The sequence below is a fragment of the Corvus brachyrhynchos genome, unplaced genomic scaffold (assembly GCF_000691975.1).
Source record: "Corvus brachyrhynchos isolate BGI_N302 unplaced genomic scaffold, ASM69197v1 scaffold70, whole genome shotgun sequence".
Lineage (NCBI taxonomy): Eukaryota > Metazoa > Chordata > Aves > Passeriformes > Corvidae > Corvus > Corvus brachyrhynchos.
The window spans coordinates 7,299,214-7,325,257 of NW_008236217.1; the positions used below are offsets into that span (position 1 = coordinate 7,299,214).

At 35.9% G+C, this 26,044-nt stretch overlaps 1 protein-coding gene across 13 annotated transcripts in view; it reads right to left on the reverse strand.

Moving 5' to 3' along the window:
- QKI (QKI, KH domain containing RNA binding) overlaps positions 1-26,044 on the reverse strand; it is a 155,648-nt gene that overhangs the window by 47,062 nt on the left and 82,542 nt on the right. For 6 of the 13 annotated variants that reach the window (XM_017746112.1, XM_017746105.1, XM_008643323.2 and 3 more), the window contains 2 exons: positions 23,327-23,377; positions 5,344-5,487 (listed from right to left, as the gene is read on the reverse strand). In XM_017746112.1, the coding sequence (XP_017601601.1) occupies positions 5,344-5,487; positions 23,327-23,377 (195 nt within the window). The remainder of the gene's footprint in view (positions 1-5,343; positions 5,488-23,326; positions 23,378-26,044) is intronic. The other 7 variants (XM_017746123.1, XM_017746137.1, XM_017746120.1 and 4 more) reach the window with 2 other exon arrangements.

Genomic DNA, 26,044 nt, shown 5'->3' on the forward strand with positions numbered 1-26,044 from the left:
TGTACAGAAATTTGTTTATTTAAGGGATGTCTGCTGCAGTACCATTTTTCCCTGTCTGCCTGTTCTCAGGCTGTCAATTCTGTCAGTGCTGAACCAGGCCTGACTCTGTAGCAAGTCAGTCAGTGAGGTTAAGCTCTACACCAAATGGACTCGCCACACGGTCAGATGAAGGCCAGGGCTTTCTGATGCAAAACAGGAAGCAGGAACAGCAAATCATGAAGGAATGGCAGGACTGCAGCAGCCCTTGGTTCATACGGTCATGGAAACATTAAGTCCGCTTCATGCTACTAAAAATAACACATTATCACCTCTCCCCCACATCAAAAAGTTTACCACGTTATCTAGTAGTCGCTGCCAAGATGTTTGGCTGCTTCACTGCCCTTCGTACAGAGCTTCCCGTCTGATTGTTCACCCTGAGAGACTTCTATCGGAACTGACAAAGCAGACATAACATAGGAATTTCCTAAAATGCTCTTAAGGACAGCAGTATCCTTTTTCTGCTACTGCATCACTTACTAATTTCATGACTTGAACTGAATAAGCAGCAAACAATGGATTGCACAGCATGACCAACATTTCAACAGGGAAACTATACAAGGCAGCACTATATTCTCACTCATGAAAGCAAAAATGTAAAACCAATGCACCATGTAGGAATGAATCGAAAGAGCTATTCAAGAAAGTCAAACTTGCATGCAGAATTTATTGTGGCTTTTTAGATAGCTAATAAAAAAATGAAATCTTCTAGTATCTTTCAAATGTCAAGTTTTTGCTAGTTTAATTACAGAGCAACAAATTATGTACAGCATTACTGTAATAATTATGTTCTTTTTATTTTACTAAGGCTAAAGCACAGTTAAACATTCTTAAATTCAATTTTTTTCTCTGTATTTTGCAATGGAATTTACAGCACACCAAGTTCCCAGGGTAAAAATTAAGACACATTTGAGTTTACTCTAAGTAGCTGAAAATAAACCACAATGAACATTTTCAACCACACTTACATGGAAGGTATTAGAAATTTACTTTAATTAATAAACAAGCCCTACCTCATCACACTTGCTGAAAGCAGTCTTTTAGAAAGAAATGCTTTTAGCTTATTCAGCTGAAAAATAAACCACTCTACCAATACTATTGCCCCTTCACAATATTCTCTCCTGTTATATAAAGAAACTGTGTTGTACATAGGTGTGATTAAAAACAGAAACACCATCAAAGTAACAGCTCGAGTAACAGGGACTGAACAGGAGGAGGACAGTTAGTGAATGAGGACATACCAAGCACCACTATAAAATATGCTCCAGTTTGTAAAAATCATGCCATATACAGCACATTTACTTTCTCATACAGCTAAATTTAAAGATATTCAAGACTAAAAAGTCAAAAATCACTATTACAGGCAAGATCCAAATGTAGGAGCAAAATGAAACAAGCGTCTACTGAAGCATTTTTTCCTACCCATCATAACTGTAAAATTCTACATAGTAGTGGCAAATTATAAACAAAGTTAGACAGGGAGCATCACTGAATAATTCTGCGTTGTAGTTGTCTTCCAAGAAGATGGCAGCAGCAACCAAGTTAAAACTACAGCTGTCCCAACACAGGAAAAGCAATAAAAAAATCTGAACAACACTGTTTCCAGACCAACTTAGAACAGCTAAGTAGAAACCAAAAATATGATCTTTTCCTCTGAAAGGAAACATGTGGAATCAAAAGGAAAAAGGGGTAAAAAGTATTCATCCATAATTTGAATTTTGTCATACATGCCTCGTCCTATACAAAGCCAGCTAGTATAAAGGTGAATTAGTAATTAAACGAGACATGGTCATCGGTAAAATGAAAGGAAAATCTAGATAAACTCATCCAGCTAGAAAGATTTATTCAACACCTCGTAGAAGCCTAACATTTCTGGCAGAAGAGTTCAGCCCTACAGCCCAGGAGCTCGAAGAACAACTTCAAACCATTAATGATGCTCTGATTTGGTAAGCTCTACTTCATTATTATGTATGTCCCCCTAAAAAGGTTCTGAGTTCTCTCTTCTGTTCTGCAGTGAACAACCAACCCAGAGCACCTTTTTCCTCTCCTTTGCAAGAGAACCACCCATCCTAACGTTAACTCTTGCAAATAACAAACAACTCTCAAAGCTCCCACAATAAAGAGAGATCAATGATCTGGAGGATTCACTTCAGAAGGAGGCATAAGGAGAGCACAACTTGATGTGATCCCTAAAGTCTGCAGACTGCTTTATTAATTCTACTTCCTTTTTAAGAAAAACATGGAAGAAGTAATATTGTATGATCTTGCAGGTCTAGATAAAGATCAGTATCTCACTGAACTATGGGAAGAGGAAAAGAATTAGTCCTATGAAACTTGCAGTACAGCCAAAAAAATAAAATAATAAAAAAAAAAGGTTTCATGCTAAAGAAATGTAAATTAAATACAAATGAATAATAATTTTTAAAAAATGTTGGCCTTTCTCCTCAAGGAGAAAAAAATGGCTTGTTCAGCCAGTCTTCCTCAAGTTGTGCTTTTCATTTCTAAAGATAAACTATTTGACTGTACAACTATCTTGGTAAAAATGCAAAAGCAAATGAAAAGGGAAAATATTAATTCACATCCACAAGGAAAAAAAAAAAATCACTAATGATCCAGATTCATAAATTTAGGAAACACACTTTAGTACTGAAATAGTCTCTCTTCACCCCAGTACATTCAAAAAGAAATCCATTTTAAGAAACGTGCCTATTTATACACTGTAGCTAGAAAATGTAATTAGGCTTTTTAACATCTTGAGTACAAAAATAACTGATCATTCCAAGAAATTAGCAACTAATTTCCATCTCTGAACACTAGAACACTAGCACGTTTCTGAAATTTATCTCAAACACAAAGCATTGTCACACTGTATGGCAAGAATGAAAATGAGTCTTCTCTCCCACATAGTCTCAAATTTTAATCAAGTTGGACAGTGATAGAACAGAAATACATTTACTTTTTTTTTTCAATTTTGACATTTATCTGAAAAACAGTAATAGTAGCAGGTATTCTACCATATGAAAGGGAATTTACAATTTTCCATTCTTACATCTTGGAGTATCTTTATAATATTCCAAAATCCACAGTTTCACTCATACTGCTATAATTCACTATGATTTCCTTTTTTCCCTACGCTTATCCTGATTATTTGAAGGTTTATGACTTCCCTCATAGAAGTTTTCAATTCCTACCTTTTAACACTAAACTGAGTTTTTCAGCTCTCAAACTGCCTGAAGCCACAATTCCATTTTTTATACTAATTGAACAGATGCAATAGGTAGTACAAAACCAAGTTCACCTATATACCAATTAATTAGTATGTACTACACATACCTGTTTCAGCAAGGAGTATTTTTGAGAAATTAGAGCCAGCAGACCTTTAACTCTTGTGCAAGTAATACGTAACACCCAAATCTCTTATGCCTACGCATAACATATAAAAATGATAATGAAGTGAACTGACAAAGTGTATTTTAAGTGATGTTCTATTCAGACAATAGTTAGCCCTGTATTGTTATTTTTCATTAAAGGGGAAAAACAGTTATTTCTGTAATCAGGATTACAGTGCTTCCCCAACTGATTAGGATACTACCCGAGGCAGAGTGCTTTCAAGACAAAGAGCTGGCTTGTCACTTTCACAGTGAAAGAAGTACTAATGCATTACATGTTTTCTGGGGCTCAGAACACAACAGGTCCACAAAACAAGCACAACACAAACATACACAGAGTATACACACCAGTACTTCAGACATACTGGGGGTTTGTAACCTATCAAGTCATCCTGAAGTTGACCCTTCAGTCATATTATTCAGCAATAAGGGGGAGGTAGAAGAAGGAAGAAACACCTGACAAAATTAAGTCACACAGAAGTTTGGTTTTTAAACTGTTTGCTCTGCAATAGCTAAAGAATAAACATAAGGGTTTCTAAGTTTTGCCCGTATAAAAATTCTGACTATAAACTCAATCCTAATGTGCTCAAGGTCTCTTTAATAAAGGAGTAAATTCTGAAGATCTACTTTCTCTGTCTTCTGCTTTCAGAAACTGACAATGTGCAATGTCAAGAGGTCTAAATCACATTTTTTCATACCTCCTGCTTAATAGTCTACCATTTTTTGATAATTAAGAAATTAAGTCTCTCTCCCTATCTTTAGTAACTTTTAAAAATGTCTTCTGAATAAATCTGCTTATAGAGACTGCACGTGTCACTACAAGTTTCCTCACAGCCAGCATCTATTAGCATTCACTAAGTACCCAAAATCAGTAGGCCATTTTAATACCACCTACTACTTTCTTTCACAAGATAGTCTCAATTTTCCCTTGTAACATGGAAAGTTTTTCTGCCACTGAAAAAGATCTAACAAAAATGTCTTCTGAATTAATCTGGTTATAGAGACTGCACGTGTCACTACAAGTTTCCTCACAGCCAGCATCTATTAGCATTCACTAAGTACCCAAAATCAGTAGGCCATTTTAATACCACCTACTACTTTCTTTCACAAGATAGTCTCAATTTTCCCTTGTAACATGGAAAGTTTTTCTGCCACTGAAAAAGATCTAATTTATTCTTATCATTTTACAGGGGCACAAAAGTGGTGGTAAAAATGAGCACAAGATGCAAGTTAACGGCATAGGATGCACTACACAGCCACACTGAGCCACATTGCTTTGAGTGAGAATGCAGAGAAGATCTAAGACAAGGGCTCTCACAGGGCAATTCTGGTCTCTGAAAAAGGATTTAAGTCATCTAGCTATGCAGAAGCCCATTTAAGTTATCAGAAAATGAGAAACACAACCATTTTCACATTTCCCTAAAAAAAAAATTTTCCCCAGTATACTGACAGCAAAGTTTTTTGATACTAAACGGTTTTGTTCTTTTTGCAAAATGTTTAATGTGACGATCTAAAAACACATGCCTTTGTTTCTTAAAATATCAGAATCATCTCAAAGTGAAACATAAAAGCATGTCATATTTCCCCAGCCTTAAAGAATACTAATACTGAAAGAAAGACAGAAAACTAGTGTTTGTAACAGTTCAGCATTGCCTTCTAAAGGTGATAACAATTTCCTATATCTGATCTAAAACAGGCAAAAAAAGACAATGTCTATTTAAAATACTATTGTGTCCGAAGGAATAATTCAATCTGGGATGAGACATGTTTAAAGATCACTAGAATATTACCAAATCATATCCTAACTTCCTTCTAGGATGCCACTCTGCAGACTTACTCTTACACCTGTAGTAAATTAGTTGTATTTCAAAAGTACCTTCTGAAAATGGAAATCAAAGGCTTGCATACAAATACTTACTGCAGGTATCAGTAACTTTTTTACTTCTTCAACAGCCCTCTTCAGCTTTATTTCTGCTCTGTTTTGAGCATCCTCCACAGTGATAAGTACATGTAAATCTTCGTTCAGGTGTTCCCAGTTGGGCTTGCCTCGATTCTGCTCTTCCTAAAAAAAATTAAAACACAGAAGCTATGAAGGACTTACATTCTGTATAAAGCAATCACAAACAGTAGACAAATTCAATTCTGTGCATAATATGGACTTCATTTTCAGCAATGGTTCTTCATACTTCAGAGACTTTTGTATCATATGAACTTAGGCTTCAAACTATCATTTTTTTTGTGTTTTGGAACCTCCTACTCTATATTACACCTTTTACAGACTACAATACACATGCTGTTTCTTGAAGAGTACCTTCCCCAGCTGAACAAAGGAACAAGAAATACTACAAACACAGTATTACTTTCAATATTATTTAGAGCATTTCAAGACTTAAACAGGTAAGACATACCAGTGGTTAAGTAACCGATCTTTTGAAGAGAAGTGAAACAGACACCAGACATAAACTCCATCTGAACCACTCCAAAGGACAAGAAAGCAATTCTCCAGTGTTAAAAAAAGCTTTCAAATACTCATGAAGACAAGATTCAAAGAATAAAACACTACAAAAGGAACACTACAAAAGTTGCCATTTTCAAAGGAGAGCATGTACTGGATGAAGAGAAAAGAGGAGGAGATGACAAAGTTTTAATACTGAAGTTACAGAAGGGCAAGTGACAAGATGGTCACCATTGCACAGGTACTCACCACATCCATGCCATTAATAATCCCAAAGATAAATCTTAGAAATGTTTTCAGAAAAAGAAAGCGTGCTAAACAAAACATTCTTAATGTAAAAAATTGTAGACAACAGAAAACAGTAAATTTAAGCAACACATTCAAGTATTCAGTCTTCCAAAAAAAAAAAGAAAATGAAACACAACACAGAAAAAACTTCCCAACTCCTTTTTTATTAAATGGTGAATAAAGCTAGCTAAATTTTCATGAAACCTCACTTAAATTTGACAATATTTAAAATATAATATAACAAGTTAAAAAAAAAAAAGGCAGGGGCTCAAAAAAAGGTTTATTACAATTTTGAATCTATAAAAAGGCCCGCATAAACAAACCTCACTTATTTAAAACTTAAAAAGCTGGGTATAATAGAAGAGCCTCCTATTTGTAAGATAAACCTTTGTGGCTTAACCACAATTCACACTTTAACTTTTTTTTTTTTTTTTAATTGCAAATGTGTCTTTATCCCCAAATTTCATGAAAAATTCCTCCAGAAAACCAGATACATTGAAGAAATGTACTAAGATTTAATACAAACAAATGTTTGCAGTGCTTCATATTCATATATACCTGAGGGAGCACTGTTCCTTAGAGTGTTTTATTTTTAATTCAGCTAAGTCTGAAATGTTTTGTGGAATAGACAAGGATTTTTAAAAAAAGGAGGAAAAAACCTGAACCAAGAGAGATGTATGAAAAATGTATGTAATAGAATCAGTACTTTGAAACTTCTTTTCACTGTGTATACAACATGCACATATCCATCACTCCATTTTATCAGCTACAGTGGTATGTTTTGTTGTTTTCAATGTTATCTTCACCAACTTTCTAAACAAAGGTGGCTGTGAAAATAGGTCTGCCAATTTCAGAAGCTGAAAACAGAGAGAAAAATAACCCTCACTACTTATGGTACAGAACATGACAAAAAGTGCAGCTGAGTTATAACATGTTCTCTGTTGAAATGTAATCTTTGAAAGAACTACCTATGACAAGGTATTTGCATCTTATTTATTCAATCGTGATCAAAACTCCACTCTTATTAATCAATTCATTATTTTTTTTAATCCAAAGCAGGAGTGAGCTGTTTTCTTTTAAGATGGTGGCAAGCTATATCAATATGAGGTAATGTACAAAATAATATGTTACAGGTATGAAGAATGAGAGAAGGTTCCTAAACCAGCAGAGGGCAGAGGAAGAAATGTGCAACTATGCCTCTTCTTGCACTGACACAGTATTGGAACGGGAAAAGTCCTAGTTACTAACACCAGGTGCAAGACAACCTGCACGACTATAGTATCACAAGAGGCAAAAAAAAAAAAAAAAAAAAAAAATTAAAAAAAGGCCAAGAGGAACAAATGAGAAGAAAGGTATCCCCAAGTAAAGCAGCAAGATCTGTTCCTGAAAGAGAAGGAATGCCCTAGTGCAATTTTAGCTACCACGCCATTAAGCACCGTGCACCATGTTTACACATAGCGTGGGCAAACATGAAGGGGCTTTATGGTGGTGTATCCATTTCTCTCATAATGAAAATAATACTGTACAAAGTCTCAAAAACTTGTTTCAGATTAATGTCACATCAATTATTGGCACTGTACTCCAAATTATTCTATTGCAGCATGACAATTTTTTGTTCAGTTTAAAAAGAGAACAAAAAGCTGCATATAGGACAAACACATACTGAAGATTTTTTTTACCCCCCTAATTTACTTTTAGGTGGAACGTGTTGTGTGTAATGTTTATAATCACAGGTATTATTAGGGTGAGACTTCACAGCACAAACAATCATATAAACTACTTATCAGTAAGATAACTGAAATACTATATGACTACGATAAGCTCTTCCATGACCATGAAGTGCAGTAATAAAAGTCCTGTTATTGAAAGTGCTATTTATTAAGTCAAATGGTAAGACTGAAAGAAAGGCTAAGAATAATAAAAGTTCACACTATGTTTCAAAATAAAAGAGAAAAGACAGAGTTTGGAATGGGCTCATAATTTCTTCTGTTCTACCTTGAGGCACTGGGGTTTTGAATTCATCCAGTGCTCCCATTCTGTCTCATGAGATGGTTTTCTTAGTGGGTTAACAGTTTTCTAAGAAATGTCTTTTTATACTAGTATGTATATTTGATTATTTACCCGTTCAGTTTTACCCAAATTGGGAAATTCGGGTCTTTACTAGCTCATTCATTACAACAGAAAGTCAGGTGCAAAACATATAACAGAGTTACATTCATGAAAGAGAGAATCTTCAAACCTCTTGCAGTTAAGAGCTACCTTTTTTATGGTACCTCGTTCTCCTTTTAAATCCTAAAATGAAGGTTTGGAAAAAAAAAAATTTCCCCCAAGTAAAATCTTTATTTACATTAAACTAATCCTCTGTGCAACAAGTCTTGAACACATCTTTTCTCAACCATGTTTTGTTATAGTAAAGACTGAACAGGCAATTGAATATATCTGGAACACAAGTAGGAAGGAATCTTTCTGAAGACTCGTGAAACATGGTCCACGATTTTAAGGGTTGATTAGGGTTTTCTTTTGATATTTTTGGGGGAGAAAATAGCGAAAAAATGGGCAGGAAAGAATTACAGCAACTTGCCTTGCTGCATAATTTGGCACAAAGAAATAAAGTACAAGATGTGGCAGTCTTGAAGTGAATTGCAGGTAAGACAAACCAGTTCACTTCATAGATTCAGTAAATGTCTGGGGTGGGAAGAGATCCTGAACATCATCCAAACCAAACCCCTTGGTCAGGGCAAGGTCAATTCAAGCATGTTGCTACGGGCCAGGTTTTAAACATCTCCAAGGATGGACACTGCATCCCCTCCCTCAGGAGACCTGTTCAGTGTTCAACCAGTGCTCAGTCACAACAACAAAAAGCTTATTCTTAGGTTTAAACATGATTTTTCTTCTTTCAGTGGCCCAATTGCCCCTTGTCCTTCAGTAGCAACTGTTGAGCGATTCAGCCTAGTTGCCAGGTCTACCTACTGAAAAAGCAGTCAAAAGTAATAGAAATTGCCATGAGAATTATTTTGGGAAAGAAACATTTGCCACCGCAGCAGGAAGGGTATGCAAAATGAAGGAAGAAATAGCACCAGGAAAATCAGAAAACCTAAGACTTGGGGAAAAAGAAATTCAATTGCATATACTCAAAATTGTATTACATACACAAGAAGTAATTGACAGCATGAAGTCTTCCTGCATCCCAGAGATTGCTTATGGAAGAATTATACAAGAAAAATGGCGACTGAAGATGCAGAAAACTACAAAGTAAAGTGATTTATGCCACAACCTTGAGGAACAACAATATTAAAAAAGCTTAATTATAACCAAACTATCTTGTCTGCTAAATTAAAGAACATTAAGGACAACATAAATGGCAGATGAAATTTCACTGTGCTCCTTGTCTGGCAGAAATTTCAGTATCCTTAAATATACCCTAATTCTGTAGACAGATGTGCTTTCATTCTCTTGCCTGTGCATATACACTCATTAATCCTCAGAACACCTATGCACAGTAATGGAGTACTCAGTATTTATCTTGCTATTAGGGTCAATGTATTAGGTAGTTTAAAAAAAATATTGCTACAACTCCTCAAAATTTAGCTGCACAAAAAAACGTAGTGTAACTACAGGAATTTTTTTGGGGAGGGATTTAGGGGGAAGCAGAAAAGCAGGTAAAGCATGCAACTGACTTGAATCTATACAATCAAAACTTAAATATTAGAAAGGCTGTTCCATGAGGGAACTACTGTAGTCCAGCTCACTGTTAAACTGTATCCCGTATTTTCCATACATCTCACCATAACACAGTAACTTCAAGTCGTGGTCTTGCACCTCCTGCACCTCAGGCCTAAATGGCCATTTCTATTTACATCTTCATCCCATCCCAAAGATTTCTTCTTAATTCCTCAACCTCTGACTGAACAAGAACGAGACAGCAGCTTACTAGCTTTCCACAAGCTACACAAAGCAGATGACTCAAAACTCTTCTAGAATAGAGTACAAAGTTAGGTTGCTTCCCTAGTCAATATGTTTCAACGTACTTCAAACCCAACTGAAAGAAGTGTCAAGGTTGACTGAAATTGTTAGAATTATTCAAATGTTGAAAAAGGAAAATATCAACTGAAAGCAATCAAAAATATTTTATCATCAACTTTAAAAAAAACTTCAAACCTTATGTCTCACCCCAAAGACCTTCACAGTATGGCCAACTGACGAAAAGTAAGCTGACAAATGAAAAACCGCTGAAGTAGGATCCAGTAATTTCCAACTGTCAGAATGCCATTAAAGAAAAATGAAATAAACTCTGAAAAAAATACTACTCTAGCGTCTGTTTATTTGTAGGCAAAAAAATATTAGTTAGACAATAAAGAAAGAATGAATGCGATGTGGTAAGAGTGGAAGCAAGTTTTCCACACAGCATTTTTTTCAAAAAGCTATGGACTATTCTATAGTATTAAAAAAAGTGCAGCTTCCATTCTATGCACTTTTTTCCACTCCATCTCATACAATTTCCTTTAATGTAGGCCACTAAAAAGACACAAAACCAGCTCGGTACCAAGAGCAGGGATCTTTTAAAGTAAAGCCACCAGCTCAAGCAAGTGTTGAAAATTAACCTTAGTATTCTCACTCATTTTGAAGTGATAGGCTATTAAATTGTTTTCACCAACTTATTAAACAAGCTGCTCTCCCTACTGAATGACAAAAACCACAGAAAAAATAGAGTAAAAGGGAAGAATGTTTTCATATAATGTCAAATTTAACACTAAAATTAAAAGGCATCAGAATAGCTTTAGTCCTTTAAACCATACAAAGGTTTAATTCAAGTACACTCTAAGAACTTTAATTAAAATTATCCTAAGATATAAAAAACAGTATAATCACTCACAGCCACTTCTCACAGTCAAATGGAGGAGGTAAGATGTGGAGAGAAGAAAATCCGCTATTTAGTAAAATTCTCACAATATGTTTTGTCGAATAAATTGTGCTGCAGGTACATTAAAATTGACAGTAGCTCTAGGCGAATATTTCTTTTCCATAATGAAAACATTCACACATAGATATCAAAGCTTTTAAAATAATTCAAAGAGCAGTTTAAAAGAAGGTGTGTGAACTCAAAAAAAAAAAGCTAACATGTTGATTTTGAACAGTTTTGAAACAGAAGTTAAACTGAAAGGTCACAAATAACATCACTATAAATACATTCTAGTCCTGATCTAATTCTAGTATTTTTAAGTAAGACATGATATGTATTGCAGCCATGCAACAACATCTGAATTATTAAGTCCAAGAGAAACACTACTCAGCCATTCAATACAGTTTACATCTTACTTTACAACCTTTTGTTGACACAGTTGAACTGGTAAAACCAAGTCAGAGGAATCTTAGAAGAATGCACTTTGCCCTGAAGTCATTCACTCCCAACCTTTCAAGAGTTGTCTGTCTTGTGTTGTTTAATGAAACTTCTGCTCTTGCAACTGTTCTGCCAACCTGAACTACAAAATTGTATTTTCAAGTTTTTGGCTTTTCTGCTGCAGAGACATCTCAAAACAAACATCCAGAAGACAGAAGGTTTCTTTAACATTGTGCAAGGAATAAACCATTCAGTCTACAAATAATTCCACATCAGCTGATCCGTATTCATGAGAGGTCCAGCCCTAATGAAACAAAAATCACTTGGATAATCTCTTACTGTTGTATTCCTGCATCCTTTCCCAACCAGTGTAACAACTTCCTAAGGTTCACTCCCCTTGCCAGGCAGCCCTTACTGCTCCCACTAGGACTGGCCCCAGCACCACACCAGCCTTTCAGACTACATGCTGATGCAGCAGCTGCCTTCTCACTCATAAAGGGCTACTGAGTGCCAACACAAGGTCAGTGCTGTAGCTGGGAAAAGGAGAAGGTGAAGGACCATGTTTTAACACGTAACTGCCCCTTAAAAGACTGTCTCACCATGTCTCATGAAACTATCTAAGTGAGATCCAAGTATGCACATGCCAGGGACAGAACACACAGTCATCTTTATTATCTGGTATGAAGTAACCTGCTCATCTGTGACGATGTATTACATGTATTAAATGCTAGTATTACAGTAACAGTTTGTAAATCGGGGCTTGCTCCTTCCATTTTTGCAGCTGAATCTTAGGTCTTGACAGGATTGACTGATAAAAAAAAAAAGAAAAAAATCGCAAAAAACAACCTACCCACCCCCAAACCCGTATTGGAATTATACAGTCTTGATATTAACATTTCAATAGAAGTTGTTAATTTCGATGAGGCCTGCAAACAACGTAAGTGCTTAGGTAAGTACCAAAAATAGAGGTTTTTAACAGATGAAACTCCAAGCCAGCCCCGCAGAAAACCAGTTTAAAATGATGCACTAATTACAGTATCTGTTTGAACAACAGAAGTAATTTTATAACATGAAGCATCAGAACACACTGATTGTTCTAACCCCTGCTGATAAACTGCTTTAATTGTGCAGTTACAGTCAGGCAAATTAACACAGACTTTCGTTCCTACTGTGTTTCTAATGGCAGTAGTTCACAAGCAGAAAGCTGGTGAAAAAAGTAAGTTACAAAGGTGTGCTGAGGGAATAGCACCTGGTCAGGGAGAACATGGCAGCTTACGCCACACTTATTTCTGATCTAAGTTTACACCTATAGAAACAACAGATCAATTGCTTAAATTAACAGTCAAACACTTGTTGTTTTGATTGTCAAACAAGTTAGTGCTATTTGTCATGTCTTTAATTATAAATTATTATTGTACGCTAAGCCCCACACCAAGATACTTTTGGATTGAAAAAGAGCGTGTCTTCCGGCACACATTAAACTAGCCAGTAGCTGTCAAACATTGTCAAAGGGCATTATCTAAAGCATCTTTTAAGAACGGTTCTAAAAAAAAAAAAATATGGTAGCATGAAGCAACCTAATGTTTAAATGACACAAGAGGATTTTGTTCTCTGTCTCAAAGCCTCAACACAGACTTTGTGCTCAGGAAACTTCAAACCAGGCACCGCCCCAAGTTCAGATCTGCCCTGTAGTCAAAATGGTTCCTAAATGCTCCAAACACAGCCCTGGATCTTTGTACAGCTGCTGCTTCCCAGCACGAGTGAGCGGGGCTGATCCAGCCCTCGGGGGCTGCTGACAGAAGAGGAAGCCCCTGTCACCACCGCAGCTGGAGCGCTCACCCCCTGCTCCGCAGGGCTGTGCTGCGCAGGAACTGCTCCAGAGAGCCGAGCCAGCACAAACGTGCTCAAGAAGGGGAAGTTTCTGGGAAACTGGCAACAGGACTGCATCTCCCCGCGATTTTCTTCTTGCATATTTCTCTCAAATCTACCAGTGTGAAGATAAGGTTTGTGTAACAAGCTGTACTGTCAAGTGCTATGGAAGTCCAGGAGCCTGTTAAGACTGAGTATTTCACTGTTGTGGGATAAAAGTAAAAAAGTTTTGCATGCATCCATATCCACAGGGAAATAAATGAGAATTTAGTACATGAAATGCATAGCATAAACTCAATACCTGGATATATTTGTTAGAGATGAATGCAATTTTCAATATTGATACTTAAAATTACCATGAAGTAACAAACTTTACCCAGGCAGAAGAGTGAGACTGTTCATTTCTCTGACTTTGGACTACAGGTTTTAACATGTTAATTTTATCACTATTCCTGGCGTAGTAAACTTTATATGGAGACAGTTACACTGATATCCAAGTATGGTTTTATCCCCCTACAGAAAAGGGAAAAGCAGTATGAAACATTTCACAATACTGAGATTCTTTCTACACTGACCACTCACTGAACAAACATCAAATTCCCTTGAAAGAAAATGAAATACCAATAAATCCTGAATGCAAGTCTTCTTGGTTCAGAGTTAGCTTTAGATGGCTTTTTGAAGAAAAGTACCTCCATATTCTAAATCTCAAGGTAAAAAAAACATTTTTCAGTGAAGGCTTAGACCAACAAAACCTAATCTGGAAGAGTGGACACATTCCTCAGAGCATTCTCAGCAATCAGAAAATACAGACAGTAAGTGTATTTCAACTCATGACTCAAGTCCATTCATCATCAGTAACGAATAAAATTAACTTCAAAGTAACCTGCAACTGTTCTAAAATCACTTCTGCATAAACCTATTTGCCTCTGAGTTTATGAGCATTATTAATCAGTATAAAGCTGATTCCACTATTCAGCTTTAGACAGAGGAAGGATGACAAAAGTAAGTGTTCTTTTATATACCTTATTATCAAGCAGCACCTACGTACCACGTACACAGAGCAAATTACTCAATTTACTTAACATATTTTACAATTTTTATTTTAAGAATAATTAACAGGATGTTAAAATTATATATATGTAAAAGCAAACAAATCTAGAATACATCAGTTTTTATGAACATGAAAAGGTATTTCTTAAAGCAGGACCAACATGTCACTAATATAATATTTTACTATATAATACTATTGAGTTTTCTCTTTTAAGTACATTAAGACCCCTTTGTATATCTGAGTTTTTATTTAGGCAGTATTCCAGCTGTATTATGTTTTAATTTACCATTGCATTCCCTTCTATCCAGGAAGAAGACTAGGACACCAAGGTACTAGCCTTGCTAATGCATGCCTCTCTTCCACCCAAAAACTTACCAAGGTAACTAAAACACTGCTAAAGTACACGCTGACAGGCAAAATAGTCTTAATTAAAAGGAAATCTGATGACCATTTTCCATCTGGGATTCTCAAACTAGGAGATCTGAAAGTGTTGACATCCAAAAGGACCTAATCTAATACACTTTCCAAAACTAACTCAAGGTATGGCAACTTCAAGAAATCTGCTTGAAGAAAGAAGTTGCAACTCTAAGAAAACACCACATAACAATCCAGTGGTTCATACATGGTCCAGAAAGTGAGCATCAAGATCCTAGAACTATCTCAGACAAAAAGTCATCAACATCACCAGGTGGTGTTCCAGGAGTGCCCTAATACTGGGACAGAGAAACACAGAAGGAGGTGCTTCCCACTTTGCCATTTAAGGAAAGCAAATCACTGCCCAGAAGCAGAGGGGAAAAAAAAAAAAAGGGATAGGACTGGAAGCTTTTTAGAGTAGCGAATGATTAAAACATATGAAGAGCATACTGAGGTGTGTACCTTTACTTATAGCTTCAAGGTAAACATCCTAGTTTTTCATTTTTCTATTTGTATGAAACTTTTACTTTCATCTGTGCAATGAACACAAACGGTAGAAAGCATCATAGGCACCCGTGGTTCAATGATTTGGGAACTCAGGGAAACACCTGAGCAGTGTTTTCATATTTCAGAGTACTGTATTGTTTACAGTAAAGTGCTATTGCTATTCCTCAACTGTATTTAAGGGGAAAAAACTGTCTGCTCATTGGTTTCTCATCAGTTTTATTCTACACAGTACAGTACTCCCAAATATTTCTCTAGGAACTTTTTTTTTTAATGATTAAAAGAAAACCAAGCAAACAAACAAACCCAAATGAAAACCCCAACTCCAAAACACACTGTTCTCGACTCCACTTTGGAATGCCATTTACAGCATGCTGTATTTGGAAAACTGCACTCAATGTAGTAGTATTAGTCACTAGCACTTGGCCAAGTAAAAAACATAAAACAAATTTATACTTTTGTATTCAATGGATAACATGATCAGCTCCTAGGCCAGTAGTGTAATTGTACATGTTTTGAAACATTTTCTTTCCTCTTTTGAAGTACTATCATGCAACTTTCATCAACAGTAACTGCTACACATAATTGTGGCACCTGCCTTTACTGAATTTTAGCCATTTTTATTTCTCTATTCCATGTTTTATTTCCTCTGTCTTGTTTTGACTTGATTGCTGCTTCACACAGCAAACCTGGCCAATATATAAACATTCCCCTCACCAATAATTTGAATTCAGTGTTAAAGTAATCAATTTCTCAGTTAAACTCATCCACAAACCCCTGGGCTCCTGCTCTTTTATGACAGCTCCACGTATAAGTGACATTGAACAAACTGTAAGGGTCAAGAAGTATCAAAATAAAACCACACTTCTCCTTCAGGTGCTACTCCTGCTTAATCTAAACATGAATTCCAGAAACTGGACTTCATTTATGTTAAAAGCCTAAGAAGCAAAGCTACAGTAATTCATACATAAATTTGTGAAATTTCAATTTTTTTATTTTTTTTTTTTTAATAATCAGGAATAAGTGACTGGGGTTTTTTCCCCAAACTGAATTTAGAGACCTGTTAAAGAAAAGGAGGGGAATGAAATATCAAGATGAGAAAAAAATGTAATAGCTAAGTGACTTTTTGGAAGTATCAGAATAAACAGCTGCTAATACCCTGCATTTTAATGCCAACACTTCTAGTTCCTTCTTCTCAATTTGCCTATCATGTCCAGAGTCCCATGGCTCAGCCTTTGCTTGAGAATCTGACCATTCTGCTTTTAGCACTTCCTCAAGGAGAAGCTGCACATGCCTCTCATATAGATAAAAAATACAAGATATGTCAATAGGGGTTCCTCTGCATAAATCTTAGTGAAGGTCTTAAGGGAGTATATTGAAGGAAACTTCGTAAAATTGCAATATAATCCTGCCAACCCTTTGCTTTTTTTGTTACAAAATAACTGTAAACTTTTTAAAGAGAGAATTTTTCTTCCCCATTTTCCCATGCTGCTAACATTTATAATACACCATTACTAACCTTAACATCTTTCCTGAGACTGCTTAGCACTTAGTAAGAAAAGTGAAATTTCACTAACTCCAAATCTTTGCACAGAAGTATACAAAGATGTTCCTACAGACTATTTTTAACATAAACTTACATAGAACACGTTAACATAAACTCAGTGTGCCAAGAAAATTAAAAAGCATCACCTCTTAGCCTGCAATATAATAGAAAAGTTTCAGATACAGTATAAAACCACACACAGAAGCCAAGTTTAAGAAAATAAAACCAAAAATTCTTCCCTATTTCCTCCCTTCCCCCAAAAAACTGAGGTAAAAAAGTAACAAGTTTATATTTTTTACTTTTCGTATGTACAAAAAGAGACCTCGGTTTAAGAACATGAAGTTACTACTGTTTCTATAAACTGAAATGAGACTTGTATTGTAAAATAAAATTATTTTTATAATAATATGTTGTTATCTTTATTTTAGGACATTGTGATCTTTAGGTTTTTACTGTTTGTCAAAGCAACTAAAAAAGAGACACATGACTCAAGCTAAACATACCTAGGTAGTAGTTAAGTAACTTCAAGTAACTCAAATAACCTCCCAGCCATAAGGAAACTGTTTTGCTCAGAGAAATGAGAGAAAAAAAAAAAATTAAGAGAGTTGAAACAAACATTCAACACCACTGATTTTTTTAGAATGGTTCAGGGACAGTTTGGGGAGGGGAAAGGATAGAGTATATTACTTTAATACTTTACCTGTAACACTTTGCCAATAGTACTTTATTTGTGGGCCACAAGAATGCAGTCAAATGCAGGAAAGAGGCCATGTGCAGGAAAGCAAAGCTGTTTTTTACTGCTAGGACCAGGCTGACATGGTTGCAATGCCACAGCTTTAGCTCAAAATCTGTATCTTGCAATTCTTGGGAATGATGCTTTGTGATTTGGATGTGAAAGTAAACAATATCCAAGTTTTGACAAGAGCAGGCAGAGTCAGACAGGAAAATACAGGGCAAGGGGGGGAGGGCTGTAACCAATGTTACAACAGCTCTCCTATATAAACTGAAGTGCTTTGTGGAATCCTGACCTAAGTAATATATAGTGTATCAAGTATTACATGATAATACCTAGTATTTTTTTTATTCCCCTTTCTTGTTTCAGTTCTTGGGATGAATCTTCATTGGAGATTTCCTCAAAGATGCACTCCTGCTTTCTCTAGGTCTGCCAGGATAGCAAGAAGACTCGAGTGCCTAGGCAGCTAAATACTACCCTGGATTATTTAGAGTCAAAGCACCTCTTTGCCAATAAGAAAGCAGAGTGCTAAACATAAACCAAACCTTTTCATAAGCGGTTGCTTAAATGAATATTGACAACGTTAAACACAATGTCTGTGGTTATAATTAGAACACTAATCTTGTATAGTCACTTCAGAAAAAGGGACGGTCCCAAATCCCAAGACAGAACTATTCTGAGTTTCCTTGTACAGAAGGTTTTCCTCCATAGACTCCAGTTTAACACAGCTGCAAGGGTAACCGCTCACTCCCACAAGAGAAGTGGCTCCATTCCTTTCTCCTTCTGTCTTCTTTGTACCAGCAGCAGCTTTTGCTGGGGCCTTCCAGAGCCAGCAAACCACTGCTGTCAGATTAGGTTTTGCCTGTTTAGCAAGCTGAACTGGCTCAGTGACACACTCCACAAGCAGCAGGCTGAGCACAAAGGAGGGCACAGGCAGATTCTCCCTCTGTAGGAAGCTTCGAGCTGTGTCAGTCACACCTCTGGCACAATACACAGCAGCCCAGCAGCTCCCAGAAGGCAGTGAGGATGGGGAGCCCCGCGCTCTGACTGCCCCGTGGACATGCTGGCATTTACTAGTGCCACGTAAGTCAAATGTAATCTTACCGCAATACATAAATTACTATTAAAAGTTAAGTATTCTGAAAACTCAGTTTCCACTCCAAGTTAGGCCTGCAAAGCAATCACCTTCCCTCCACTTCAGATGCTACATCTCAGTTGCTTACCTGAGAAACTAGCACACTATGTCCCATTTATTTAAGCCAGGGTGTGTCCAAGAAAAAAACCTTGCCATTCACAGCATAGTGATTAACTCTAAAAAAAAGTTCATTTAGACATAAAGGTTTGCAATCTCAACACTCTTCTTAAAAATGTGTAATTTCGTAGGAGACATCAACCAGTTTTCAGCAGCTCCATTTCCCCTCTTCATCATACAGCAGTACCAATACTGCCTTATTACACAAGGCCAACTTTTTTAAGGTTTTTGTAATCACTTAGGAGTGATTTCCACTAACAAATTATATAACTAATGTCACTCAGTTATTCACTCTCTTTTCGTTATGCAGTGATTTCTCCCACAGTACTATGTTCCGAATTTTCAAATTTGTAGAAGCATTAGAAGAACATCTTGCATTTTAGATTAGAGAAAAGCGAGTCCAGAAACAACGCATAAAGTTAATTCTGCAGTCAGCAGGTCTCCTGAAACTCTATCTGTAACAGAAGGACTTTATCTTAGTGACCAGGTACTCTTAAGCAGGTGACTGCCTGGGGTTCTTACCCAGTGCTTACACAGTGGTTTGCTCTGCTCTAAACAGTGGCCCCCTCTACAGTCCACGATTCTTTCGGAAAAGATGGTCAAATTCTTTGATTAATGTAACAAATACTTTCCACAAAATACTGCTGGTAAGCACACATATGCCACAAAGTGGCGTAACTTCAGAGCATGTTACCAAATACACTGTGCTGCCAGATAGGGCAAGATGTTATTTACCAGTTAGAAGCAACTGGAAAACTGAATTTCATGGTCATTCTAACCCATATACTAACTTATTGGCTCTATAGCTAGAAAGCTCATGAGATAATTGCAATGTTTTTATTTAGGTTGAGCCTCCTTTCATACAGGTTTTCTGCTTGAGTTTGTTTTTCCCCTTTTCATTTTTTTTTCCCCTTTGAGGAAAGGGCTATGTGAGCTTTATGTTGTCTGGTTTGGATCCATACTATCGTAATACTTCCAAGCAGTGCAAAAATAATAGTGTGGTTTGTTGTTGTCCACTATTTACTAAACTTTTTCTTCAACAGTGAGCCACCATCAGTAGTACAGTGGTGAATGGAACAAGGAATATAGCATTTTATAAAGCACCACTGCTAAGTCTGTTAGATCTTAGCACATTTAACAGTAACAGTCTAGCCTTATGTTTTCCCTCTCTTTTTTTCTTTTTTTTTTTTGCTGAACAGCAAGTTTACTCAAACTATAACAATTCACTCTTACAGTGATTAGACAAGCATATCTTTGTGTTTTAATCATTTCACTCCCTCCTGGAAGAGTTCCATTCTTTCGAATTTATGCAGTTGCAACAATTACAAAACAAATCTGTGTATAACTGGACAACAGTTCAAGACTGTATGGAAAGTATGGAAATGGAAACTGGTGGGAAAGATCCTAACGCATATTAAATAAACTGATGTCTACTTTAAAAATAAAGGAAATTTTGTCACAAAGAATACAGAAAATCGGATTTGCCATTGAGTACAGAATTGACAATAAACATTGGCTAACAAACTAGAGTCCTTGAAAGAATTCAGAACTCCTGCCTCAAATAATCTCAGCACACAAGTTTTCCCTGTATTTATGACTGAAACCTTGCACACAGTCTGTAATTACAGTTTCACTGCAGCAGTTGCCTCAAATCCTTGCTACAATTACATGGGATTTGACACACCCAAGCTACCACCTAGATAACTCAGAAGTGTGACCACTGTTCCAAACCTTCTTTACGACCAATTTCATGCAACTACTCTATTGATTATAATGACTGCAGAATGAGGAGTATTCCAGCACGTGCCACATGTTCTCAAGGCTGGATTAAAACGTAGTAATAGTCATGCCAGTTAAAGACTTTGCAGTTGAGTGCCAGCTAGGCACTGATATTAAATGGCTCTTGAGAATACCACTAATAATACATTAGGGAAATCCTTCCTACAGCACAGAAATGATGGATGTTCAGGATTCCCCCTTCACTGCTCAGGTAGCATCAACCCAGTGATCTTAAAAAAAACCAACCAAACAAAAAAGCCCAACACAATCAACAAAAAAAAAAAAAAAAACCCAAAGCAAAGAAAAAATAAATTAATCCCTGCAACAAACACACACCACCAAAAAAACCCCAAAAAACCCAAAAACAAAAACACCCCAAAAAAGGGCCAGTGCATAGCAATATGACTTTAATGATTCTTCAGAATTAGAACATAGAACATTGTAACTCATCATACTGTCTCTGGTGGTTTTCACAGAGAGCTCCCTGGTCCTTCAATCAATCTGTCCTTAAGGTCAGGGCTTGTAAATCTTTATTCACTTTCTACACTAATGAGCTGAAAACCACAAATTTTTTAGTTCATTTAAAATATTGCACACGACCATCAGCTCTTTATATACCAACACATTTAAAATAAAACCCTTGCAAAATTACTGAAATAAGTAATTTCTATAAAGGAGTAATTATGAAAATTCTGTCCACTTTTTAAATTGGAAAACAACGTTTAATAGACCTCCTGCTCATTATATAAGCACAAAAGAAAGTAAAAGCTATTAATAATTTCGATTAAAAGTCAAATATCACAATATTTACATGTATACTGGTTTTAGGAGAGAATGCTTAGATATGCATCCTTCAAGATCCATTCAATTAGCAGTCCTACAACTGCTGTTTAGGGGACATCATCATCCTTTCAACAAGATACCTGGTTTCACGAGAACTTTGTGAATGCCAGAACTTCTGCTAAAATGTACAAAAACATTCACTAAAGGAATGTAATCTTCTAACAAACTCATTAAATAATGAATTTGCTGATATTTTCACTTGCATCATTTTGAGTAAAATTGAGTGTGCAAAATAAGATCTACAACTAACCAAATTATCACAGCTCCATTGCAAGTCACCATAATATGCAAAATTAAGGCTTATTATGAAAAATTTCAAGTTCTGTTTTTTCAACACATTCCCTCAGCCAGCCATTTCCCTCAGCTACCAGAGATATTAATGCAGAGAGAAATATCATGAATAAATACTGGACAGATAAAAGAGGCAAACAGAATGTCATTACAGTATGAAGCTACAGAAGCAAAGTAAATCCTTGATGAGCTAACCAAGTCACTATTTTAAAATTAGCAACTTTTAAACAAATTCCAGTATACTATCAGAAACACGCAAAAAGTTATTTAAAAAATTAACTGCTTCTGCTCTTCAAAAGACAAGTTCCAAGCTTCTTTCATTAAAATATCCATTATATATGTTTTCAGATTGCACGCTTATCTGCCCCCACAGAAACCAAATGGAAGTTTTACAGTTTAATTTAATATATTTCTGAATTACAAAAGTTGAAGGGTGTAAGACTGGATAGAAAAGGTCATTATGTGCAAGCCTTTCTTACATTTTACAATGATTTCATCCACCTTAGAAAATAAGACAGCATGGTACATGAATTGAGGACAAAAATAATTACACACTTAGCTCACATCCTCAAGAGACAGGTAGAAAAAAGGTCAATTTCTTCATTCTAAATGTTTCCTCTTCTTCAGAAAAGCACAAGCTTTACAGCTTTCTTCAAAATGCATTTCCAAGAGATGACAAGGATTTACTGCCAACTGACAGGCAGTAAATTTTTCCCATCAGTACAGCTTATTAACTAGTAAATTTTTTTAAGCCCACTGAACTATTCTCTCACCTCAGCTGGCCAAAATCTAGCTTCTTTGCTGTTCCCACTGCAACCCTCTAACATGAAGTAGAACATTTGTTCCCACCATCCAAGAGAGAAGTTAAGCAAAACTTTCCCAAACACGTATAATCATGTACTGTTATGCAACGATGCAAACTGTCTGGTTTTATTCACAGTAACAGATAGGGAGGTCCAAAAAAACTTCAGCAAAACAGATGGATAGTTCTTTCCTGTACCTCCAATATAGCCTTCAAGATAATGTGATGCCATCAGGAGAAACTCAACATGAGCTTTCAGAGATGTCCCTAGCACAGAAATATTTACAGGTTTCGTATTAGTACATAATAGGTTGCTCAACTGTCCTTACTCAGAATGCCAAAGAGCTGATTTGAACACCAACAGCTGGAGGTAGGAAACAATCGGCACTTCCTTATTTTTCTAAGGAGAAAATCACTATATGACCCACTCAACAAATTTTCATTTTGTAGATCAGTTCAAAAGAAAAAACCTCAATAACTATTATCACAAAAACCTTACTAATATTAGAGCTACATATTTTTACACCAATTGGGTATTGCAACAGTGTGCAACTGATGTGAAACCTGTCAATAATCAATAAAAGCTTAAATAAATTCTTCCTCACGTAGAATCACACACAGCAAATTTAGGAAAGGGGACGAGGCTGAGGTTCCTTTTCAACCAGAGTCTCCTCAAATAATAGATGACTTGCAAAAACATACTGGAATGTTTACAAGAAGTAAAACATTTACTTGCCTCTACCTCCAAAATTGCTGGATCATGGCTGTCTCTGCTCTTAAAGGAGACCTGAAAAGCAAAAAAAAATTGGGCTTGTGCCCTATTTTGCTTCTTTAAGATGTTTGAGAGGCATGAAGAGTTGGAATTAGGGTTTTGGTTTTTTTTTTTTACCCTGTGATGGATATAAATTATTCCTTCTTGTTTACACTTGAGATTGAAATTTCAAGAAGCCATACTATAAGACAACCTAGTAAAGGAAAAACAGTGTAAGAATCAACAGAAGCTAAGTCACAGAAGAAAGAACAAACTTCATTTTTTTTCTGCTCACCCCTACTTTTTTCAAGCTCTCTTTCATTTGAGTGATGAGTAACATAAAATTCTTTTCCAGAGTTAAGCATTCTTGCACTACTACTACTGGTGATTTGCACACAAAATCATGATTTAACTTTGTGCATGCTGAAGAAAAAAAATGGGGGACAAAACCTAGAAATTTGATTGAGGTTGTATTTGTGAATTTAAGATAAAAACAATTTGGGAAAATGAAAAGTTCTTTTCAGGGACTCTTTGTGGTTCAAAATAGAAAAATAAGTAGAAAAATAATTGTTAGAAGTTCTCTGCAAATGGAAAAGAGTGAAAAATCCATGAACTGGCTAGGTCTAAAAGGGAGACGAACACATGACTTTCTCTTCCACTACTAATACAGCCTGTAAGACATTTCCTGTGTATGCTGTAGTGATGCAGTTATCAGAACAGAAAAGCTGCTGCAATGTATTTTCTAAAAATTAGTGTATTTCATCTTATAGCACTAGGCTAATTTAAAAGTAAAATAAAACTAAAATTTATACTATATGCAAATGAGCAAAGAGTATAGCTTATTTTAACTAATGACCATTACTGCTGGGGCAACTAAAATAGCTCATTAGTGTTAACTGAGATGGGATGGCACCATGTATTTCCATTCAAAAAAATTGTTCAAAGCCCTTTCCTATTCCTTCCACCCATACTTCAACTATGTAATTACCACATATGAAAATGAAAGTCTAATTTTTTTTTTTATTTTTTTTTTTTTTTTTGTATATGAAAATGAAAGTCTAATTTTTTTTTTTTTTTTTTTTTTTTTTTTTGTAAAAAGGGAAATTTAAAACGCTGCTTATGGAAAAACATGCAATCGTCAAGAAAAATAAAAGCACGATGCCTAAAAATAAGAAAAATATATTCAAAGTACATCCTTAGAAAACTATTTAAGACAACAAATTCTCATAAATTATGTATCACTGAAAAACAACAGTCAACCAGTACAGGGCTGTAGTCAGTATTTTAAGCCAAATCAGTGAACTGGTGGAAGGTTCTCATCATTACACACAAGGAACATGATCTTCCTGAAATGCGAAACCAACATTAGACAGGCCAAAGAGCTGAGCATCGTTACCACAGGTCTATTACTCAACTCAGCTCTCTAATATCAACAATTATAATGTTACTTCTCCAGTTGCAACATGCAAAAGGCACCAATTTAAACAATACTGGCACTTAATTAAATGCTCCAGTGTCATAATTCAAAAAGGGTTATTTTGGTTTGTGGGGCTTGGGACAGTTGGTTTGTGTTTGGGGGGTTTTTTGGTATATTTTGCTTTTGGGTTACTTTGGTTGGTGAAGGGGGCATGTTTGGTAGGGGTTTTTCCCCCCCCCCACATAAGAATTATAATGGAACTAAATAAAAACAGGAAAAAAAGCAACAAATTTCATGTGTCTTTAAAATATTGGAAAAACTCTTAAAAAATGAACCACATTTAAGAAAATTATGTTTAGTTCAGAAATGACTTACAAGTCTATAAAACATCACATTTCAAGATCACACAAAAGACTGTTTCAAAGCTATGGAGAAAAAAAAAAATCACAAAATGATTTTTTTTCTCCTTTCTGTTGAACAAGAATTCTCATCAGAAACTTCTCACTTTTCTGGGTAAAATATATGGTGACATAGCAAGCTAAAAATCAAACTGAGAGCATTTTAATGCAGCCACTCATGTATCTCATATCATGGAATGTGACGGTGAAGTTTAACTTTGCAGGTTGAGTCTATTTAACAACCAGCTGTCACTGAAAATAGCAGCCCTGACTCTGCTACTTCCACTGAGCTGCCCCTGCTGCTTAGACAATTGCGCAGGGGCCAATTTAGGAAACTCACAAACTCAATTGACTCCCTCAGATGCACATGGAACAGTGGGAACAGATGTCCTAAGGCCTTTAATGTGAACTGACCATCATATCGATCCAAACGTAGTGCCATACCACTCACAGAAAACCTTCAATAATTTGCAACAGAGAGAAGATTTTGTCCTCTGAGGACTACTAATATGATTAGAGCTGAGGCATTACTCCACTTAAGAGTGTGTGAGCCTCTTCAATCCTGCATAATTTTATGAAAATTTAAGTAAAGACACTTAAAATTAAATTCTAATTTAAGGATATCTGTGGTTACTTCAATATCCATTATAACACCTTCTTAATATTTATATAATGTAGAAACTACTTTAAGATTACAAAACATATGAATGACACGAACATATTACTTTTTTTTTTTAATTATGCTTTAATACCCTTTTTACCATGCAACACATAGTACATATGTAACTATTTACCTTGATACCTCTTCTACCTATGGAACTACTTCATACAAACTATTAAATCCCATTTAAATGTTATGGAACAGAAGTGACTGATCGACTTGGGGGG